Here is a 24,617-nt window from a genome sequence, read left to right on the forward strand (position 1 = left end):
GAACGTCGTATGTATTGTATAGCAGTACGATAATCAAATATGTATATAACCGTATATCGCGGACTCATCATAGACCTGATACAGAAAGGAAGGATTGTATCAGTCTGGCATTATCCAATTCACAGCTATTCAGCTATACGAAAGATAACAAACTATGGAATTGTTTGCAACTACATGTCCTATAGCGTTGGAAAGACATATCAGATCGGGGGAAGCACCGGCCACAGCGAGCTGCTCTGTGGCCGGCCACCGAATGTTATGTGGATTTCACAGCTTTTCTGGAACTTGAAACAGAATTTCCCACATATTCTTGGTTCTTTGATTCCCTAATTGTTTCGTTCGGGTACTTTGATTGCGGTATTTAGTATTGAAAACAAGAAAACAGGTAAAATGACCGCATATTGACCGATCCAGTATCTCGATGGAACAGATTATGCATTCAAGGAGGTATATAGTCGAGTCTACTTAAGCGTAAATCGAAAATCGGCAGTGAATTAAGACAAATTTCCAGTACAGTATTGTATTATTCATAAATGCATCAGGGCAATCCACGAAAGATTTTAAACTGCCCCTACAAACATCCTAAAACTGCATGATCAAATATATATGTATTACTTATTCGCATCGCAGACTCATCATAAACGATAAACATGGTTGAAATATGAAGGACATTATCATCATCATATTGTTTAATCGTAGGTTTGCATATTTACAAAACAAAACTAACTATACAATCGATTGCAACTGCACAATGCACATTGCACATTTTACGGTTGAAAATCAATATCAGAACGGGGGAAGCACCGGCCACAGCGAGCTCTGATCTGTTCTGTGGCCGGCCACAGAATGTCACGTGAATCTCACAGCTTTTGGGGAACTTATAGAGATTTTCTGACAGATATCTGGTATACATTGTTTTTTCCAATTCTATGTAGTTGCATACGATTAGCTGTGACGAGTGTCAGCCCAATATTTAGGTCTATTTCTATAAAAAAGATACAAATCAACACTTACCAGTTACCAGTTTTGATAAAGTCTTCATCGCTTCTAGCTTTCTATACCATTATTTTCTGTTTCATTTAGCGGATATTCCCCTTTTTAATGCATTCTTTACATCATTTTTTGTGTTTTTAATTGATATATAGAGACTATTCCAGATCGTTTCATCTTCTTCCTATCGTTTCATTGTATCGCTATTCTTCTGGTATTTCGGGTGAAAATGCATATAAACTGAGCTAAACTCTCGCTCTCACCTAGTTCTATTTACTGTACGCCCATAATAGAACATAATTGATCATGCATTTGACCACGATTGGGCCACATACAGTACTTATCATCGATACTAACTTGATATATTGCAGCCGGCCATGAAATTTGGCTATGGCCGGCCATGAAATTTAGTCATGGCCGGCCATGAGAAAGAGTTTGACATGGCCGGCCATGGAAATTTCATGGCCGGCCATACTGAAATTTCATGGCCGGCCATGAAAATCACCATGGCCGGCCACAGAATAGCACTTTTCATGGCCGGCCACGGAATATCTGTGGCCGGCCACGAAATTATCCGTGGCCAGTAAGTGGCCACGGGAATGCTGAAAGTCCGTCTCATACGAATAGCCTATATCCTTCGCCTACATACTGGTAACCAGAGGTGGTCAGTAACGAAGTACTTCTACATTTTCGAAGTACTCAAGTAGTTTTCCTCTACTTTTGGTACTTACTCAAGTAGATCTGAATTTCACTACTTCTACTTCTACTTCGTAAAATTTTGTGATCTACTTACTTACTTTTCGCTATTTTCAGTTTGTCAAGTAGAAGTAGTTTATTCCTCCAATCAGGAAGATAGCCTGAGAAATTTCGGGGCTGTTTACACGGAGAATCGACATTTAATTTTCATAAAAGTTGAGTTAAGCCCAGAATTTTCGTCGCGCCTCGCGCGCGCTGAATGCGGAGTGTCCAGTATGATTTCACGAAAGTATCGGCGAACATAATTTAGGTAGCGGGTTGGCGTGGTTCCGTTCATACCGCATTGTCGCCCTTCGCCATATGAAATATTTCATCACAGTATATATGGCTTATCATAACGTTTGTAAATGATGTTTCGCAATCTAGCATTTACTTATCATATCGTAATCTAGCTGTCCATGGCGAGTCCTAATCTGAAAAAGTGGACTCTGACTTATTTTCTAGTTTTAGAGCTGTTTTAGCATATCAACCTTCGAAACTTCCCGGACTAAAGACTTTATATACATGTTCAATTTTTAGATTAATATTTCACTTTCAATACCCAATACCATATATTTTGATTTCTAATTAACATCAGTTCTTTTGTCTCGATAACCTGCATGTTGAAGTATAAAAGCAAGTGTAGTAAAGCCTTCAATTTCCAGAAATAAAGCTACAGAATATAGCATTTTTACGGTCCACCATATTTTTATTAACGTTTACTAATCGCACAAAGTGTTTACACCGTATCCAACACAACATCTCCGTATTGCTCTTCGACTAAAGTACAGGCCTCGTAATATGGGAGAGTGCGCAATACCATGATATTTTCTAAAAACGTACTCTTTGAGTAAACAGAGGATTAGTATCGCATTTCCATATCAATACTATCATTTTCATCCCATGATGTGGACGAAAGCTTATGCTATCGAAAATGGGATACCTGCTGGTATGCATCAATATGAATCAAGCTCGTCACCTTCCGCATAGCTCAATTTGCACCTTTTTGCAATCCACGTGAACGAATTAGGATCGTTTTCACAACTACTTACTTACTTGAGTACTTTTAAAGTCAGCCAATTCTACTTCTACTTCAAGTAGTTTTAGGTTGCTCATGAAAGAAGTACTTCTACTCGTACTTGAGTAGATTTTTTCGTCGCTACTTCTACTTCTACTTGAGTAGCTTTCTTGACTACTTTGACCACCTCTGCTGGTAACATTCTGTAGCCAGGACCGAAACAGCATTTCGTCAGATCCCCCCAAAACGTTGATGTCGCCTGATTTCTGCGGAGCCACCGGACTCCTCTTCGGTTACTAGTAAGCCTTCATTGTTATCAAACTACGGCCGCGTGTGTTGTGTGCGTTTCCCAGTTGCGCTGAATTTTTTCGATATTGGTTGTAGTTGCATATCTTTCTTATCCTACTTCATCCCACGTGATCAGATTCTCCGGTAGAGCTGATGGAGGTGGCGTCTTCAAGACTCCACGACTATGGTGGTGGGACGAGTCTGGTGTCAAACTTATGAACTGATACAAACCTTGCATCTGGACTGTACTGCTGGTGAAATTCGATGAAACCACACTTCAAATCGCACAATCCTATTCTATATTTATAGCTCATAATAAATTCTATCGACCAAATACACGGTGAAAAACAGCAATTGATTAGCGTGCAAAATGATAGAGTGTAGCAGTGCTAATAAATATTGCCGATTAACGGAACGGATCGCCCACAAACGATCACAAATCACGATTCATACACGGCAGACGAGAGAGACTACAATATATAACAGCAGATTAACATATTGTGTCTTGCCATACGAATTTACAAAGATAACATCCTCACTAAACGGCAGACATCGAACTACAACTACAGGTCTCGACGGAATTAAGAAATTGCTAACGGCTTAACAGATACACTATTCTACGAAATTGACACGACGGAACCATTAAACGTGACGTGGTTGACAAAACATCGATAAAATAAATATTTAAAATAAAAAAGCAGAGATTGTCATTCCTGTAGTAAGATTATGCTGACGTTTGGATAGAAGGCTCTAGTTCATTTATGATGCTGCAAAAGTCCATTATCACTAGGACGGGGTAATCGAGTAGCCGAGTGATTCGATTCCGAATGCTAAACATCACTCTAAAAATGATTTTGTATCTTTTCAACCATACATATTTCATTGCACTTTGTGACAATGCTGTTGGATGACCACTAGGGCAAGTTTTGCAGTTAAATCCGTGGAAAGTTGCAGTTATTTTTGACAAAAGAGGCACTCTAAGACCACATTTTGCTCGGTTGACTGAAAAAAACAAAAAAAAAACTCAATTTTCCGGCTCAGCTCCCGAAATACCCGTAAAAGCGTTACTTCGGTGCTGATTTACGGTGTTTCAGTCGACTTTGGCCGTGTATTTCACCAAAATCAAAAATACCATCATGAAAAATCGAAAAAGTTGCAAAATGTTGCATGAAAATAATGGAAAAAAGTTGCACTATAAGATTCCTTCAAACCGCTTAAATCAGCATTCTACATATCTTATGAGTATTTAGGAAGCTGCCGGAAGCTGTAAAACAAAGTTGCAAAAACTTGCCCTAATGATCACGACTTGTAGCTTCGCACCACATGTGTCCTATGCTGCGATATGACCAATCAACGCGACCACAGTGTGTTCTTGACTGTTGAGAATTTACACAATAATAGAAAATGGAACGAAAACACGTCGGTCAGCAATCAGCATCATCTCACAGTCAATATTGCGATTTGAAGAAAGACAGTATGTGAGACTGGGAATCGCAATGCATAATTGGAGGCTCTTTCGCCACGACCAATTCAAACTCGCTGTATCTCAAATAGCTTCACGTCCGTGTCATACCAAACCGGCGGATCCACGTTTCTGTAAGTGAAGCATTCTTGAACTAAAAGGCGGGTAATTCCAGCCCAAATCAACTGATGCAGATAACCACGTGTTTCAAAATAAACATCAAATGCAATTCCCCAGCAACGTAGACATATTTCAAACTGAACAAAAGTTATTTTGCGGAAATCGATTCAGCGGTTTAGAATTTATGGGGATTTGAAAAAGAGCACTTTTTGTGCCCAGTCAACCGTGAAAAGGTATGATTTTTGGAACATGAACTTTGGAATTTTAATGTAAATTAGTCTTTTTCTGTGGCTTTGAATGGAGTACATTTTCAGAAAGTACATAGCCTAACACTCATTTTGAATATTTTTAATATGATAATAACATAAAGGGGGGCTAAAGGTGGGGCAGAAGTAAAATCAGTCATGCGTGATGAATTTTTCCAGGCTGAATTGTGAAAAAAGGTATACTTCAAATTTATTGAGTAAGGTGTCATATGAAAGCTAAGAATGAGCACTGTCCAATAAAAGCAATGCCACTAGTGATTTCAAGGATATAAGCTGCCTTATAGCAAGAAAACTATATTCAGGTATTTTGCGTGTGTCCAAAGGTATTTTTGGTTATATATTTTATACACATTCTTGACATGTATGATTGATTAATGCTTCATTAAGCATATTAAATAGCTTGGGGCAGGGCTTACTAAAATATGAAATATAAAAAGCAGGAATATAAAGTGAGTCGTGCATAGATTATTTAGCTACATACCATCATTTCTATAAATGAAATCTTCAAACAGTCTGGCGGTATAGCAGCTGTGCATGGTTGAAAAATATAATTTGGATAACTACACCAGGCACATATGATTTGGTTCCATAGGAGTTATTCTTTGTAAGTGGCAAAGATTTATCTTGCAAACTTGAAAGCTCAATGTCACATCTGTGATTTAAAAACATGGGATTTGAAGACTCTGACCCGGCATAAGGATGGAATACTTATGTGAACTTTTCAATGAGAACTATATCATTACATATTTTAATCCTTTTGGTGTGTAGGCATTCTGACTAATAATGTAGTAAAGAAGAATGTCAGGATAACATTTGCAGCAATACTTTATATATTATAAGCTTGATCAACAGAGACAAGCATCAACTACAAACCACATGTTATCATCACAAAGCTACAAAACTGCAACTGAAATCTTGTGATCTATTCAAATTAACAAAAAATATCAGCGTACCTGCAAGTGATAAGCTAAGAATTCGTGTAACAACGGAAGTGCTCTACAGGGTTGTAATGACTATAGTCACTCAACTTGACTCGAGTCATTTTTTAAACGTTTAAAATGACCTGACTCAAGTCAATTTGTGTATTGACTCGACTTGTATTCGAGTCATTATTCATGACTCGAGACTAGGACGGCCAAGAAAGACAATTCATTGTAACTTTGAAGAATTGTAAATTCACCACATTATTGGTATTTCGTCTACCAGTCTTGATACTTGGAAAATAGGGCTAGAAAATGTTAGAACTGAGGAAAATTACAATATTATGAATCCGAGCCATTTTATATCACTTTAGCAGAGTTGGGAAAAGTAGGTTGAACCGGATTGAAATCAAGTCGGACTCGAGTCATCAACCCTCTACTCACTGACTTGAAACTCGGGCTACCTGGCACGGTGGGAATTGAAAATGACTCGACTCGAGTCAAAACTATAAAAGTGAGAGTGACTAGTGATTCGGAAGCTTGTGACTTGGTGACAACCCTGGTGTTGTACAGGAAATGTAGCTGTTTCCGAAAGAATTTTATTGAAAATCTGTGAACAGATTTGAGTAAACTTGCTCGTTGGGCGTTTTCAGAATTCTGTGAAATGAATTTCCAAATTTTGATGTTTTGCAAGTGTTGACTGGCCAAATGAGAGAATGATTGCTCTACCAGTATGCTATGTAATTTACCTGTATGAAATTTGACCGATTGTTGAGGCGATAATATGGTTGAAAAATATAATTTTGATAACTACACTAGGCACATATGATTTGGTTTCATCGGAGTTATTCTTTGTAAGTGTATGAACAGTTCTCTGCTTGAGAAAATATTTTTGAGAATATCCCCAAATATTGTGATGACAACAATACTTCAACTACTAGGTCAGTGGTTCTCAACCGGGGGTCCGCGAAGCATATTCGGGGGGTCAATCAGGTTTCGAAACATTTTGGATTTGAGGTTGTCAGGCAGCAAATTAGTGAAGAGTCGTTTAAAATTGAAACCTCGTCACGAAATCCATTTTTTCCTTTGGTGCCATATATGCTGCGATTATATACCGAAAGGTGTAGTAGGAAGCGTTACACATAATTATATTACCTCCGCCAACTCCTATCTTTTTATCAAATCAAAGGCACGGATTTTCAAGACACGACCACGTATTTCAAGAAATTCAGCTGCAGACTTTGCTTTGAAATGATAAAAGTGTACCCAATTTCTACATATAGTAAAATGTTGTTTTCAGGACAAGTCATTTTGTTGGTGTTTATCACTAGCGTACAATTGTTATTTGCACAAGACAGATTACTGTTGCAGGATAATTGAGATAAATTTGTACTAAAACTTGAGATGGTCCCCGGGTCTGTGACTGCCCAAAAGGGGTCCGCGAAGACAAAGGTCGAGAACCACTGTACTAGGTCATAAAAAGTGCCGAGTGTAGCACGAAGGTTGTCCTTTTACTGATCATTTTACCATGACTGTCTATCCTATATTAGTTACTCAGAGATGTCAGAGTGAAATGTTATGTAAAGTATAGAACTAGGCACTCAGTCGGCTGTCTCTGTATTCATATTTTTGACTGAATAATAGTATGATTAAATGTCTGATATCACTTGCACCATGCAATGAAATGGATAGTACTAGCTAATACATATACTTAATCAAGTAATGGTCGTAACCTATCGAAAACCAAGCAGCTGTATAAATTATACCACCCAAAATACCTTTAGACACAGGGGAAATAGCATGATCATAGTTTTCAGGCTATAAAACTGCTTATATCCTTGAAATCACTATTGGGATTCCTTTTACCGCATTGTATTTATTCTCAGCTTTCATATGATACCTTACTCAATAAATTTGGAGTGTACCTTTTATCACAATTCGACCCGGAAAATTGTGTCACGCATGACTGATTTCTTGGGGGGTTTAACTGTCACTGCTCATTTGACCCATAACCTTTTGGAATATCCAGCAAATTATTATTTACATTTAAAGTTCAGTTAACAGAGGTCACAAAAACATTGATTCACCCGCGAAAACTCAAGCCCATTATGTGTAAACATAACTGCAAAATAAGTTGTTCAGAAAGGCCATTTTGACATGGTTCAACGAACGCAAAAAGTGATATTTTTTTTATTGCGATAAAATCTCGAAGGCTTGTCCGATTTTGATAAAATCAAGTTTTTTTTGATCAGGCGATCAATGTCTCCCTTTGTGTGCGATTTGAAGAAAATCCATGACCATAGGGTTATCTTTTGAAAAAAATTCCGTTGATTTGGGCTGGAATTACCCAGGCATATTTGGACAATTGGAAAATGCATTTCCAAATTTTCTTCTCTTTAGGATTATAGGTACACGGCTTTTCCTGAATTAGACTACAACTAGAATTAGTGAATTTGCAAAAACAAGGAAAAGGAATTCAATTCTGAATAAGAAAGGATTGAATAGCATATTGATATTGAAATAAACCCGAATATTTTCAGCTGACACTCGTCAGGGGTCATCGTCAGCAACTAGTAGAGAATCTGAAAGAACATTGTATATCAACAATCGCATCACAAAATATGACATCACCAGCATGAAACTACTTTTAGGATGTATATTGAATGCTCTCTCTTTCATGCTGGTGACGTCACATTTTGTGATGCGATTGTTGATATACAATGTTCTTTCCAATTCTCTACCAGTTGCTGACGATTACCCCTGGCAAGTGTCAGCCCAAAATATTCGGGTTTATTTCAATATGAATACACTATTCAATTGTATATTGAAGTTCTGTACCTCCAAGAAGCTTTTCATATCCAAGTGTAATTATTCACATAAATGCTATGACGTTTTGGAAATGCGCTTCCAGCTAGACGCCATATCTTTTAAATATCGGCTGAGTATATCGTGGTTATTGGTGAAGGCGCTAGTGACCGGTATCGACTCAAGAATCCGACATCAGTCTGGCTCTAATAAAAACAACCCATCTCACCTCAGATAAATGACGCCCCACATGTAAGTGCGAAACCAAGTTGTCGTCCCGGAATTGGCCTGATATTTTCTGATCAGTATCGGATGCGGAACGGGCAGCAATCCGACCAGAGTTCCGTGTTGAAGAAATTTCAGGATCTCGGATTCATCTGTCAGGTTTCTGCAAACGTTTTATACCATCTGTCACACTTGCAAAATGTCGATTGTTGATATACAATGTGTTTTTTTCAATTCTCTACTAGTCGCTGTCGATTACCATTGACGAATGTCCACCGGAAATATTCAGGTTCATTTGAATATCAACATACTATTCAGCTGTATATTGAAGTTCTGTGCCTCCAAGAAGCTCTTCCTAATTGAAGTTTGGAGATATTTTAGGATCGAGGCATTATCTACAACAGCACTCACTTATCGATGCAGATCTTCTCGACTTGCGGAACTAAAACCTGAAGCATCCTCATGATCGTCTGCAACGGCAGCTTGTTCTTCCACGATCGAACCTATGGGCACACGGCGACTCTCAGAATCTGCCACAAACGAATTGTAAATAGTAACTCACCCATTCAGACGTGCAAGCCCAGCCGGCTCCGACAGCAGCTTTGGACTTCAACGAAATGCTTTCGAACGATTTCTATGAAAAAAATGCATTTTCAAATGATATTCCTTGCTTCTGAAGGTTACGGTGGGATCAGCGCGATTTCAACGTTGAATATTCCTTTAATTTTCACGGCACTTTTTAGTGAATTCGATTTATTACTGGGAAAGGGTTAGGATCAGGTAGGGCTGGGCAAAATAGAGTATCTGACTGATTCAATTCTGAATCGAATATTAGTATAGCATAGCATAGCTCATACAACAGTATGAATGATGTGGGAAGTACGTGACTCCAAAGAATATAATGCCAGCTCTACATCATATTAAAGATAGCTCAGGGTTACCATATGTCCTCCTTTTCAGGTTTTTGAAATTGTCCTCTGTGGACGCCTAAATGTCCTTACCTTTTTGGCAATTCGTCCTCCTTTACAGCTTTTAGAGCTAAGATAGTGGTTAGATTCGATTGAAAATGGGCATAAATGACGTTAAATAGGAGATTCGTGGTTCGAACGAAGGTGACGACCTTTTTTTAGTCAACCAACCACAATGTCGTGGAAAATTTACCATTTTTTCCGGATTTTATCCCAGTATTCTAAGTCTGAAAATGTTGAAAAAGTGTCCTCCTTTCGCTATTCCAAAATATGGTAACCCTAAGGTAACTAGGTACTATTCGACCATTTTTTCGGTGTACAGACATTTGCCATTTTCAAGCTTACAAAACAAAAACCTGATTTGATATGCACTGAACTTGATCCAATTGCCACGCTTTCGTAGATTCAGCAATTCTAATCTAATTCAGAAAAAAAACGCAGCTATAATTCTAATTCTAGCCTAATTTGGAAAAATTGGGTAGCTATACTTCTATTTTAATCTCATTTTCAAAAAGCTGTGTTATAGTTCTAATTTTAATTCAATTTATAAAAGCTGAAAATTTCCCAGTCGTCCAACTATGGTAAGTTGCAACACTCACTGACACTCCCTGCACGTTGTTGGTATCCGCAGCAGGAGCCTTCTCCTTAGCGGCTTCTTGTTTCTTCTGTTCGGCAGCTTCACTCTCCGCTTTTGTATTGGTCTGCGTTTTCGACGTCATAGTGCTGATGTCTGCATAGAAAGAATCTTTCGTAAATTGCTAAAGTGGCACAGCATAGCCTACCATCATATTTCAAGACAATAGACACGACTAGCTATTTGAAAATTTCACTTCACAGATATACGGATACTCGTTAACATTTCTCTTCAAATTTTACCGACTATACGTTAAAAAATGCTGTACTACATCAAATTTGACTCAATTCCAAGCTGCAGAAGCAAAGCTAATCGATCAGGAAATTTCAAATTCATTAAAAGATAGGAACATTTTTCAAATTTTACATGATATTGCTAAGTTGCCTAGTAAAAAGATTCATAGCAAATAATGGTTCAATTCCAACCTGTAGTTGGTGTTCAAAATTTTGGAACTGCAATAATAGTATTTACATCGTGTAGTGCTATATTTACTAATTAATGGATTTGCCTGTTTCTGCTGGCTGTAATTGAGGCAAATTTGCTATGCATCGTTTTTATAGACAACTTGATAATTTCATAGAGTTCCCAGTAATATTCTTTCCAGTTTTTTTTTTTAATAAATTTCAAAATTTTTGATCTCTAGTAACTTCGCTTCTAGAGGTTGGAATTGAGCCAAATTTGGCGTGCTGCATTATTTTAGCCAACCTAACAATTTTACCGAACAGTCAGTAAAATTTGAAGATAAAAGTATTTTTAAATACCCCTATTACTTAGTCATGGTTGGTTATTAGCATTCATGTTCCTATCTCACAGAAAGAGAACATAATCAGATTTCAACACAACGCCCGAGTACCGTAATCAAATTAGATATAGTAATGCTACTAATTTCACAACACAGGGCAATCGAAATGAACTATATCATATCAGTTTTATAGCAACAAATCACTATTTTCTGCTTCAACATTGGCCCAGAAACTATGATCTGTATGAAAAAACATGTTTAGAGTGAGAAAAATGAGTACATTATGAATCCGAGGCCTTCGATTCCACCAAAAAGTTTCACAGAAGCGAGTTGAACCCGACCTTGACTCAATACTGAACATTAAACACGATGTCTTGGAATCGGACTCGAGTCTTAACACTATGACTTGGACTCAGACTTGAGTCGGTGCTGAATTGAAAATGACTCCACTTGACTCGAGTCAAGAGTATTAAAATCAAATGGACTTGTGCCTCGGAACCTTGCGACTTGGTTACAACCCTGGGATCTAGTTACATTCAGAAAATGTCTTGCAACACAATATTGTGATTGCACACTGCACAGTCAATGTAACATAATAAGATTCACACTCTGAATTAACAAAAATAGATGTCGTTGCAATTTCACACCACACAGAACACAAGAATATTTGAGCAGTAACACAATCAAATTCAACCTTCAGATTGAAATTCAATTGCACACCTAATAATGTCTATTGATTGATAGCGATCATGAACAAAGGTCACCAGGCTGTGTAGCATTGAGGAATTGATCAAATTCATGCATTTCAACACAAAATACAGTTAAAAATTTCCTACAAAACAAGGGTTACGGATGAAACAAATTGTATCAATCTTCCTTCGTAACTTCACAGCTACATCTCTCCAAAACTATACTTGCAGACTTGTACAAACTACCAATGTAGCTAGCTGACGGTCAAGTACTACCAGTTTTTTTGAGTACTTCTAGTTTTAGGTCTGGTTGCAGATTGTGAAAAAGTCAGTAGTTCAGGTTCTAGTTGCGCATTTTGAGAAGGGAGTAGTTCTACCGTAGTTGCGAGTAGTAAAAAGTAAGCAGTTCCAGTTTTAAAAGTTAGTAACTACTAGTTTTAGTCCTAGTTGCGCATTTTGAAATGAGTAGTTCTAGTTCTATTTACAAGTTTTAAAAAGTAAGCAGTTCCAGTTGCGAGTTTTAAAAGTTAGTAACTACTAGTTTTAGTCCTAGTTGCGCATTATGAAGCAAGTATCTCTAGTTCTATTTTCTTGTTTCGAAAAGTGAGCAGTTCTAGTTGCGAGTTTAGAAATTAAAGTAGTTCCGTTTCTTTTTGCACATTTTGAAAAGGAAGTTGTCCTAGTTCTGAGTTTTAAAAGTGAGTAGTTCTAGTTTTAATTCCGCATTTTCAAAAACCAGTACCTTGTACAAGTCTGTACTCGCTAGCAATTAGAAGCAGCAGACATAAAATACAACTTTCTAACAGACGACACGACATTGATCAAAAGGTTACTGCTTCATCTAAATCACATCGACAAAACACCAGCCACTATTCTGGCGTACGCTACGACGCGTGACCTTCACTGTCTGAAATTTCGTCCTGACCAGCCGCGCCTACCGTGTAGTCATGAAGCGCTGCGCATGAAAAATTACCGAATCAAGCCGGTTAGAAGATGGTTAGAGCAGGCAATGTTATTTTGACTAAAAACAAAATTCCCGGCAGGACTCGAAATGAAACGACAAGGGCTTGGAACAATGTTTCAGATACTCGAATCTAAATCAAGTATTCATTCAAATGAATCAAGTCGAGTAAGTAATGATTTTTCCGAGTACTAAAATTATACGTTCCTGGCCACTAAGGGGTAATTCAACAACTAGGATCATAGTTTGATACTATTTTCCGCTGAGGAAAGTCGAGTACTTAAGCTGGCGAAGCTTAGTTGTACTGGTTAGGATTTTAGACTACTAATACTTCTAAACGCTGAAAATAGCACTTAAATACCTACTTGAAAATATCTACTTCTACTTGTACTTGAGGGTTACCATACGTCCTCCTCTTATTAGGATTTGTCTTCCTTTTTTCAAGATATCGAAAATGTCGCCCGAGGGCGCCCAAATGTTCGCCTTTTTGGCAATCCGTCCTCCTTTATAGCTTCGACAGCCAGCTGATTGGACACTAGACAGGCACAACTGAAAAACGGCATAAATGACGCAGAATGTGGAATCTGGACGTTCGAGTGGGTCTTTCGGGAGTCGAGTTGGAAAAATAACCTTTTTTTTAATCAACATCGGTATCTCCCGTTAAATATTTCAAATTACCCGTTTTCTTGTCCGATATTTTACTTATGGTACTTATGGTAACACTCTGTTATTTCTGCTTCAAGATGAGTATCAGCGATATCTACTGCAAGCTATAAGAAATAGATGAATATTCCAAGTCTAACAGCCGCAGATTCTACTTATCTGAATCCCTACTACCATGTTGTGAAGTCGATATTTCTTTGCAAACTGTGCTATCGTCTTGATATCTCCAGGATCTACCAATGACCATACTCATTTCGAGTCCTGCGTTCGATAAACCTGGGCATGCTCACCAGGTGTGGTCGCCAGTGTTGCACTCAACATGCCGGCAGTGATATTTTCTGCCGGGACATTACCGCTCGCCGTCGTCACTTCGTGGGCCGGCACCTCCGCCTCCGTACCCGGTCCGGAGGGCGGGCTAGACGGCTGGGACTGTTGAGACTTCTTTCTCGATTTGCCTTTGGTCAAGGACGCCTCGTCCACGGGAAGGTTGGCCAGCTGGAAAGAAGCAAAGCATGCTTTTATCAGATAAATTATTTTTTAGCAGCCTGGGCCATTCATTTTTTGATAATATAACTTAGTATATAACTAGTAGATTTCGTACCTGATGGAATATTTGCCTCTTCCGTATGATGCTGTACACCAGATTTGAGTTTCCTGCAGGGCAACAAAAAAGTTGGGTAACCATAAATGCAATAATATTGGCTTTGTCTGGGCAAAATGCGACTTATCCGTAGGGAATTCTAGTAGCGTCATTACCCACAAATATCAAATATTTCCATGTCATATACGCGAGCATAACTTTGATGACGTTAAATCAACTTGGGACCTTAGATTGTTCCACTCACCGTCAAATTGATATTGTATAATGTTGTTGAAGACCTCGAGCAGAAAGAACACGAGATGGTGATTGTGTTGCGAAGAAAATAGAAACCACGGCGTGCTGAACGCTTCGAGCAAATGCAACAGTTTGGTGGCGGCCACCATAGACAATGATTTGAGGTAGGGCGACACTGAAAAACACAAATTACCTTATAAATCAACACGATGTATACAAAATGTAGCTGATGACCACATCAGACTTGGACAACTACATAAATCTAGTTCCGACTTCTGAAAAGTGAAGAGATTAGTTCTATCTTTGCATTTTGAAAATCCAGTAATTCCAGTTTTTTTGATAATTCCGTATTTTGAAAACTGAATACCGTTAGCTCTAATTCTAGTTTTAATGAAAAGTGATTAGTTCTAGTTGTAGTTCCAGTTGCGTATTTTGAAAATCCAGTAGTTCTAGTTGAGTACCGAACTTTGAAAAAATCACACAAAACCCACCGTTGACGACAATGGTCAGCAAGCAATCGTAGAGAGGCTGCAATCTCTGATGTCCCGCCGTGATAATGCGATGAAAAACAAGTATCAAGAAGTCCGCGTGTGTCCCGGAAAACGCTGGCACGTCCGTCGGCGCGCTCGCAGAGAACGGCTTGTTCAGTCGCACCCCGAAATTCCTCTCGCCGCTCAGCAACAGCAGAATGAAGACCCCGATGTGCATCAAACCCACGCGAGCTGTCAATAAACAGATGGTGGTCAGATTACATGGTAGTAATTACTATATGTCCCCTTTACGAGTATTTGTCCTCTTTTTCAAGAAATCGAAAATGTCCTCAGAGGACGGCCAAATGTCCTCCTTCCTAGCGATTCGTCCTCTATAGCTTTTAGAGTCAGGCGATCGTACAGAGACAACAAGCAATGCCATAATATATGTGAAATTCAGTTTTGCCAAGAAGATTTTCAGTTAGAAGTGGAATTATTCGAAAAACATAACTTCTGGAAACAAACTGAAATGGGGTCTTCTCCGAAAAACGTCCATACTCAACTTACCTTGATCCGCTCGGGCATCGTTCAAATGGTAGAGAATCGGCACAAGAATGTCGAGAACATCGCTGCTTTTCAGTACGTAGAATAAGAATTTCTGAAAAAAAAACGTTTCAAGTAGCATTTGATCGGTATTGATATGTTAGGTTGCCGGCTCATCTAGCAACAGCAATATTTTGAATTGGTTGCAAAGTTTAACAATAAGGCAGGGAATGATTTATACGGTTGGCCTGTTAAAAATAACTTTTCTTTTTCAAATTTTACTGGCTACTTGATAGAATTGTTAGCATGGTCAAAAAACATGCTGAACATTAAATTTGGCTGCCGCATTAAATTGTTTGGTTGTCTCAAAAGATGCATAATGATTTGGCCAATTCAAACTTGTAATAGCGAAGCAATTGGGGTAGCATAGTTAAATGATAGAATTTCCCTGGAATTTTCTGAGAATAGACAATCTGGATTTCAAAAAATAGTATTTACGATGATAGAATTTCCCAGGAATTTTCTTAGAGTAAAAAATTTGGATAGTATTTACAGTAGCATTTACAGTGGGAAATCCTATCAATATTATTATAATAGAATTAGCAACCGTGAATGTACAATTGAATAGTATATTCATATTGAACTGAACGCGAATATTTTCGGCTGACACTCGTCAGGGGTAATCGTCAGCAACTAGTAGGGAATTGGAAAGAACATTGTATATCAACAATCGTATCACAAGATATGACGTCACCAGCATGAAATTTCGACCGGGTGACATATTTTTGCACAAAAACTGATCCGGCCCAGCCATAACAGCGTGCCTTGGTTATCGCCCGTGGAGCTGAGTAAGATTACCAACATCAACTCATTTTAACCGTGATATCGACAAATAGATTAATTCAATAACATAGGTCGCACGCCAGATAAAACTGATATAATGCAACAGATTTTTTGATAGAAAACAAGACCAATTCTGTCAAATCAATTGTGACTCCCCATAGCTTATCTGCTCGTAATCGTAATTCGAGGAAATAAGGATGTCGTCGCATGTAGCAAGAACATTTTGATTCAACATGCTCTCGAATTCAAATATCAACAGTTGTAAAGGTAGCTCTGTAATAGGCCGATGTTGACACTAGAACTGTAAAACTGTCCTTATTTGTGAATTGCGTCCTAATTTTGATACATTTTCAGCGTTCACCGTAGGTCCCTGTCCCCATAACTGGCACCTTCACCGATAACCTCAACATATTCAGTGGATATTCAAAAGATCAGAATATAGTGAATACGAGGAATATTTCCAAAACTTCAGCTCAACAGTCATCATCACTATGCTTGGGCATGCAATAAGCTAGAAAGGTTGCATCTGCACAATATTTCCAGCCTGCCAGTCGAAGATTTAAGTTATCTGATTCCCTCTGACAACTGATACTGATCTTTCTCTCAAAGTGAGGTATCGACTTGACATTATCTACATTTCGATATTTCTCAACATTATCGTCACGAAATCCTGTCACCCACCTTGTTGATGTCACAGATTTTCCAAAACAGAACCAGTAGTTCCTGATGGAACCCTATTCTTTTCGCAGAACCCGGCAAGTACGTCTGCTGCAGAGGGTTGTTCAAAAGTCGGCTCACGCCTTTCAATATGAGAGCGAAATCCTCGTCTCGATGAATGCGGGAGAGATAATTTACGAAGAAATTGTCGTTCTCCGCGTGGGCGGGTGAAGCTGCAGGCGTAATGTCCGATTCCGTTACATCAGAGGACTTCTGGTAACGAGGAAATATTTGACAAGACTTCAACGTAAAATTGAATAATATATTGATATTGAAATAAACCAGAATATTCGAGTCTGACACAGTAAGCCCATTTACATGGTCAAGTCGTCTTGAAGCCAAGTCGTCTTGGAGCCAAGGAGTCTTGGACGGCTTGCCATAGTGATCGAGTTTACATGGTCAAGTTAATCGCAGCTCGAGTGATATACAGCACTTTGGGATTCAGCTCGGGAATACGCTACGGGCTACGGCAGAAATACTTTAACACAATTCTAGAAGGACCAAATACACCGTGTATATAGAGTCTTTCTGATAGTGAGTTGGGCAAGTTATATTGTTGGCTGTACTCGCTTCATAACTTGTGACGCTGAACAAATGAGACCATGTGCATATTATAAAAGCAGTATCATGTACTGATAGAGCTTTCATATTCACCCATTTGAAATACGTGCCGGTTTCGTGAAATATGAACATGAAATGTTGGTATGTTGCTGTAGTCTGGATTTGTTTTCAAGTACCGGTACTGTTCAAGTCGTCTCCAAGCGACTCTGCGGAACGGATTGAGCTCAAGACGGATTGAAGCCGTCTGCCTTTTTCTCTATTTCAAAAACGAGAGAATCGGATTGACGAGTCAGCTTCGAAGCTGACCCAAACGGCCATGTGAATGGGCTTAATGACACTTAGCGACTAGCAGAGGATTTAAATGTACATCGTATATCAACAATCGCACCACCAAATGATGTAAACGGCATGAAGATCCGCGTAATCGAAGCAAACATTTTTTTATTATACACAAACTACTTCTGTGGGCACAAATTAGGTTTGCGTATTTTGATAAAAGCCAACTCCAAGCCACACTGATGAAATTGGGTTAACTTTATCTAAATACGCCTAACTAGATTGTGCCAACTTAAGGAGTTTGTGTACGATCTAAAAAAGTACATCACGATAAAACCATCTGATCCTTGATTTTATATTCATATTGTGTCGCAATACATAGGCTATAGCCAGTTTAAATACAAAAGAAGCACCACCAAACCAACATACATCGTCTTGAACCGCTGTGCCGTGATCCAGCGTCACAATCAGAATCTGACAGGCGATTTCAACGAGCGGTTCCCTGAAAAGGTGCAGATGCTAGTTTAGGCCACGAATCAAACAGACGTATACAAACTAACAATCTGGTTGACGGTCAACTACTTTCTGTTTTTTGGTAGTCCGAGCATAGGCGCCGAACCTGGGCATGCCTAGACATTTTTTTAGGCATGCGGCATGCCTAGAATTCGGTTTGGCATGAATCGGCATAAACCCCGATTGTGTTATTTAGAACGAATCGTAATGTATTTCCGTTTACGACATTACCTGCTACCTCTTATGTGAGTGAGGTAACCCGTTGCGCGCGGCCAATTAGCTACAAGCGCGTTGCCAATTAACGAGATTTGTCTGTGCACAATGTAACGCGACGCGATCTCCCGATCTCCCGTTGAGATGATCGCGAAATTGTGTCATTGATTGCCGTGCGCTCGGCAATCATCGTTTGGGACGCTTGCCTGCTTTATCGTGTCTCCGACAAGCCTAGTTTCACTTGCTTGAGCATGAAATCACATCAGCAGTAGGCCCGGTGCCATCGCTGCCTGCACTATCGCATCTGCATTAGCGCGCACGATATTATCGCTTGCCTACACAATCGCATCTGCAACAGGCCTGGTACGAAAGATATCATCGCTGGCCAACTATCACGTCTAGAGCCGAGCATGCGTTGGCTCCCATCTCTCGAGCCTACCATGCGTTAGTTCCAATCTCTCGATGGCTTGGTGACAATGCCGTTAGGTGTTTGTTGGTTAGCGATTGTAACTAAAGAGCGACATCGCTGACCTGAATAACATCGAATGTCCACAGACAGGTGCGATTGTGAGTGCGCCGTGCATGCGTGAGTGAATTCCGCTAATACCTAAACATAACCATCAGAAGATGTGTGTCAACTGTCAAGGCTTGAGTTGTAAAAGACGAGAAAGGTTTGAACAACCTGAAGTCCGTGCCATTATAGACCAGATTCCATAACAACTCTGACATTTTGCCTTGCGCAAATCGTCACCGAGGTTACGTAATACGCGTTGATAAGCGGCGTATTTAATTGTTCGCTAGCGATCAGGAACTCGCTAATTGACAGCACTTCCGAACTCGTTGACAAGCTTATCATACGCGCAAGTTTGTTAACACGAAGATATTGCATAATCGGCATTTATGCAGGCACTTAACTCTCATGAATTGATGCTATATCATCCCTAATTATCAATTCCGTCGGATCATGACGTCATTCCTTTGTGACGTCATCGAACTCGCATGCCTAAGGAAAATTAGCGTTCGGCGTCCGAGTACAGTACTGGATTTTGAAAAATGAGTAGCTCTACTTCTAGTTTTAGTAGGATATTTTGAAAAATTAGTAGTAATGTAGGATATTTTCCAAGAGCAAAATAAAGCAGGTGTTCTGCTCGTTCACAAACCCCATTTCTATTCTCCTCTCAAAATAGGACCATCAACTGCAATCGTGTACGGAATGCTCACCGAGAATCCGTGAAGAGCAAGTGATTGTACGGTACTCCGTATCCGACTGGGTCGTACGAGCACACCAAGTTGAGTAGCGACGTAAACAGAGGTAGAACGTGACGGTTTTCCGAAGAACAGAAGCAATGAATCCAAGGATTGTGCTTCAGCGATTCGGCTACAAAAAATTAACCAAAGTTACAGATGTTCACCTATCACAGATAGAACTGGGCACTACGATTCGAAAACTCAAAGTATCAACTCAAATGACTCCAGTCGAGCATTGACAGGTAATTTCCAGAGTAACGAAACGCTCCTTACCAAAAAGTGTCAATTGATCAATAAGAATTATAGCTCCGAAACTATTTTCCATCACTGTGGAAGTCTGTAAACCTAGATTGATCGTATCATAACATACGAAACATGCAGTACATAGCATTCTCACAAAGTGCAATGAAATAGGTCTGGTCAGAAAAATCCCCAATTATCTCTAATGTGATATAGAAGTGTCATTACATTCTTTGAGGTTGCAGAAAAGGTACATATTTTACAAATCCTCTATTCATACATGCTCAATTCGAAGCCTACAACTTGATTCATAAATCACCCATGCAGGTTTGTATCCAAGTCACAAGTCAATATGACTTGCATAGTTTTAACTCGAGGCATTTTCAATTATTCACCGAGTCAACTTCGTGTGAATGGGTGGAGTCCGAGTCAATGTTATGACTCGAGTCCAATTCCAAGTCACAGTGTTTGCTGTGCAGTACCCACTTCAAGTCAGGTTCACCCCATTTCTGTGAAGCTCTTGGGTCATATCGAAGGCCTCGGATTCATAATATACTCTTTTCTTACTCAAAACTCCAATTATGTTTTTTCAAACAGAGAAAGGGTAGTTTTCAGGCCTATTTTTCAATGATTAGTCCTGATATAGAAGCTTTGACAAACTCATATAGTATGTGTCGAGTCATATGATTTGGTCTAGTCATGTGAAATGACTCGGATACAAGTGGAGTCAATACACAAATTGGATCAAGTCAAATCATTTTTTGCTTTTAACAAAATGAGCCATGACTCGAGTCATTACATCTACTCAGGTTCTCGATTACAACCCAGCCCTAATCATACAAGCACAATTGAGTATTCTCATACCTGTCGGTGTGACGTACATAGACTCGGAAAAGCAAGTCAGTAGAAGTTTCAGGAGTTCCGTTCTGTTTTTGTCTATGATAGAGCTGACAGGGGGTGAGTTTGGAAATCCGACCCCCGCCTCCCAGATGTATTCGCAACTGTCAATGGACTGCAGGTCGTCCGCTCTATCCTGGAAAAGCAACATGAAAAGAAATGCCAAGCTAGTAATAATTTTAAGTTTTATAGAACACAACTTTTACCAACATTCCCAAGGCAGAGGTTTCGACAAATGAATGATATATTCATATTGAAGTAAACCCGCATATGTTCGGCTGAAGCGGTTATCGTCGGAAAATGGTGGAGATTTGGAAAGAAAATTCTGTATCAACAATTGTATCACCAAATATGAAGTTTCTTACTAACGTGCATTGTCATTTACAAAGATCAAATTCATCAAAAAGCCATGATTTTCTAAATACGGTGGGGACCAACGCTGCACCACCGGTATCCATAGCACTACTGTATGTCAAAATGACATTCAAATAGAATTAAAAAGTATTATGGCGTTGGGCCGACAAGATAACGTTAGGTCATGTATCCGGGTTTTTGCTCAGTAGGTCGTAGGTTCAATTCCCAGCCGGGACTACCAAAGACCTGATTAGTAACACTGATATCCATGACATCCCCACGTGGCGCTCAGCATCAGCATTAACGGGATAGTCATGGAGGATTGGTAAATAAAATAATACAAATACATAACATCCTTTCCCTATGGAGCTCGTCTTCTGGCCTAGCGGTTATTAAAATGAAGAGCCAGAAATAATGCATTTTAAAAGAACGATATCGAAGATCAGCAAAACAGGTTAATTCCATTGCGTGCGCCTTTGCGCCTTCCCGCCTAGTCAATTTTGCAGCAACGCATTGCCACATGAGTTAGCTAATCATAGTTAGATACAATGCACGAAACAGATGCATTGTGTGACTACCCTGTGGTCATAAACAACAACAAAAAGCACTCATAAAACCACCATATTTAGTTGGATTGCATAACCTTATTGAAGAGTGCTATAGGTGTGCACTAGGCAGTTTCGCTGGTTCGCCCGGAGTTGCCACAAATACACACCTTTAATAAATATCGCTCTCCGCGTAATAACATTGTGCATAACAGGACAAATGTCATAAGTCAATCATCAAATGCCAGTGTGTAGGCAACGCAGGCCTTTCATATTCAAGTTAGATATGCTTGATATCCTGCGAATAGACGAGGTATATCCAGTAGGTTTCACATTCGCAGAGACTAAGAGTCAAGAAAGAACTTCAATAATTGATTATTCTATTCATTTTGAAATAAACCTGAATAATTTCTGCTGGCACCCGTTAGGGCTAATTGTCAGCAACAATTAGAGATTTCAGTAGAACTTTGTATTGTAGAAAGTATTTCTTCGCTTTTCCGTTGCATTATACTTTATGTCATAAAAATTCTTTCCAATTCTCTACTAGTTGATGATGATTACCCCTGACGAGTGTCAGCCGAAAATATTAGGATATATTTCATTACAATTTGTAATTAGAGTCGCGTATTCGTTCAACTCACTGGGTTTCCCTTTTTCTTCTGAGCGACCACAGTAAAATCCGGGCAGAACAACAAATTCTGGAAGCAAAACACTCGATAATCATTTGTGATCAATTACTCTCAGTGACGATATTCTACTCACAGTAATTGCCAAGATTAAGGATTGTGCCAGTGGCACTGCGGTTTCTCCCTCGGCGTCTTCAGAGGTATCTTGCTACAATGCAACAGTAGGCTAAATGTCTGTTAGCGATAGGCCTCACAGTCACAACTCCTGATATGAAGTATGCAGAGGGGTCATGGTCATTAGGGCTGTTGGTTGAGAGACATCTTTGTTTCAAATTATACTGGCTACTTGATAAAATTATTTAGTTGTCTAAAAAACGATGTTATCAAATTTGGCTGAATTCCAACCGGTAAAAGTTATTGGATAATAAAATTTTGGATCTGAGAAAAAATAGTATTTAAGTTGGCAAATTCATTAATTATTAAGTATAAAACCAATTAACCAACCACTGTAAATAATATTTTTTTCAGATCTAAAATTTTTAACTTCAATAACTTTGCTTCTACAGGTTTGAATTGAGCCAAATTTGAAGTGTAGCCTATCGTTTTTTACGCAATTTAACAATTTTATCAAGTAGCCAGTGGAATTTGAAAAAAAGATATTTTTGAACAGCCCTAATGGTCACAGTAGTGAGGATTGCTACTCAAGTAGAATTATCAATTTCCAAGGCACCTGCGTTGGAAGCCGCGACCAGAAAAAGCCTCTCCAGTCGGGATCTTCGAAAATATATGGCAGTAATCTTGTCAGCAGTCTCGAGCAGTTGAGAACGATCTGCTGCGCCTTGTCCGAATTACAGCCGTCTTCAGAAGCGTGAACCAGCTTTTCCACTGCCTGTACGTTTACAGAGGCATACATTAATGATGTCTGTATCTATATTATAAGTATGGCAGGGCACATTGATTCAATTATTCGAATCTGAATCGAATGATTTTTTTTCTCGAGTGCTGAAATTATACGATCCTTGCCACGAAGAGTTAATTTACCAACGAAAATTATAGTTTCGACACTATTTTCCACTATAGAAGGCTGTAAACCTCGATTGGTCGTATCATACGATATGAAACATATAGCACAATTCCACATGGGTTACTGGAAACGACATATATGTGCAGTCGCCATCAATCCACAGCATTGTCACAAAGTGCAATGAAATAGACATGGTAGGAAAAATTCCATTCTTATATTCCATTCATTACATTTTTTGTGATCTGATACATATTTGAACCTTCCACATCATTCATACTGCAGTGATATCATATTGATTCTTACTCAAATACTCTATGCCTAAAATTGCAAAGCCCTAATTAAGCTATAACAATCACACCGCTATCACCTTATAACATAACGTTGCCAGATTAGACGGAGATTCTTCTCTCAAAGCCCTTATTTCAGCCGCTGGCACTAGCGCGAAAACGTCTTGAATATTGCTCACTGATTCGCTCCAAAATTGATCCCAGAAGGCGTCATCGGTAGCTTCCACAGGCTTCAAATAAATTATTGGTTTCAAATAACAATGTAAGTAGAAAATGATTTTGAAATTTGGTTCAAATAATAAATTTAGTCGCGCCATCTGTATAGTGTGTGCCTGTACAAGTACAGTTGGGTTGTTCAAAAAGTAACATTTTTTCAAATTTTATTAGTTAGTTGATAAAATGGTTAGGTTGGGCCCATAAAAAACAACGCTCCACATCAAATTTGTCTCAATTTCAAAGAGTTAAATATTTTAGATTTATTGTAAAATGAAATTTTCTTTCAAATTGAACTGGCTATGACATGAAATTTTTGAGTTGTCTGAAGAAATGATGGAAAACAAATTTGCCTCAATTCTATCCCGTAAAAGCTAAGTGATTGTTATATAAAATTTTGGCTTTAAAAATAGTATTTATAGTGCAGAATGAATAGATTATATTCTATAAACAACACAAAATTAGTTGCACACTACTATAAGATTCATTTATGACCTTACGATTTCACTTTTGTCGAAATGAGTTGAAGGGAGATCTACCAGAATAATTTCAAATAATCTAATAACGGTAACGTTTTACTCACCTGTGTTTTCGTTGTGAGTTGTATAACAGCCTTACGAAAATTCAATTTACTTTCCGCGTTCCCCATGACTCTATTCAGCAGACCACAATTCCAATGAGACTTACTCTAATTCAATCATGCATGCATAGATTACATGAGATGAT

At 38.8% G+C, this 24,617-nt stretch overlaps 1 protein-coding gene across 4 annotated transcripts; it reads right to left on the reverse strand.

The window, feature by feature from the left end:
• Positions 1-3,313: 3,313 nt before the first annotated feature.
• LOC145458435 (protein HID1-like) lies at positions 3,314-24,617 on the reverse strand. 4 transcript variants are annotated; one of them, XM_080336799.1, is made up of 20 exons: positions 24,475-24,617; positions 23,759-23,908; positions 23,098-23,256; positions 22,504-22,575; positions 22,383-22,439; positions 20,810-20,978; positions 19,679-19,835; positions 18,161-18,233; positions 16,859-17,104; positions 15,359-15,449; positions 14,813-15,043; positions 14,332-14,496; positions 14,088-14,140; positions 13,777-13,981; positions 12,761-12,817; positions 10,397-10,527; positions 9,392-9,463; positions 9,241-9,332; positions 8,834-8,992; positions 3,314-4,625 (listed from the first exon to the last, which is right to left on the reverse strand). In XM_080336799.1, exons 1-20 carry the CDS (start codon positions 24,538-24,540, stop codon positions 4,562-4,564), a joined length of 2,469 nt encoding a protein of 822 aa, XP_080192925.1. In that variant the 5' UTR covers positions 24,541-24,617; the 3' UTR covers positions 3,314-4,561. The 4 variants fall into 4 exon arrangements, with proteins under 4 accessions (XP_080192925.1, XP_080192924.1, XP_080192928.1 ...); XM_080336798.1 differs by having other exon boundaries at positions 16,859-17,107; XM_080336802.1 differs by lacking the exon at positions 12,761-12,817 and having other exon boundaries at positions 13,840-13,981; positions 16,859-17,107.

This window comes from Botryllus schlosseri, chromosome 16 (assembly GCF_051294905.1).
Source record: "Botryllus schlosseri isolate E-star chromosome 16, Bs_hap1, whole genome shotgun sequence".
NCBI classification, from domain to species: domain Eukaryota; kingdom Metazoa; phylum Chordata; class Ascidiacea; order Stolidobranchia; family Styelidae; genus Botryllus; species Botryllus schlosseri.

Excerpts from the sequence above, each read along its gene's own strand:
- LOC145458435 (XM_080336798.1), bottom strand. The coding sequence starts at position 24,540 with ATGGGGAACGCGGAAAGTAAATTGAATTTTCGTAAGGCTGTTATACAA. Across the intron at positions 19,836-20,809 it reads TATGTACGTCACACCGACAG|CCGAATCGCTGAAGCACAAT; the intron begins GTATGAGAATAC and ends AATTTTTTGTAG. Across the intron at positions 15,450-16,858 it reads AAATCTGTGACATCAACAAG|AAATTCTTATTCTACGTACT; the intron begins GTGGGTGACAGG and ends TTTTTTTTTCAG.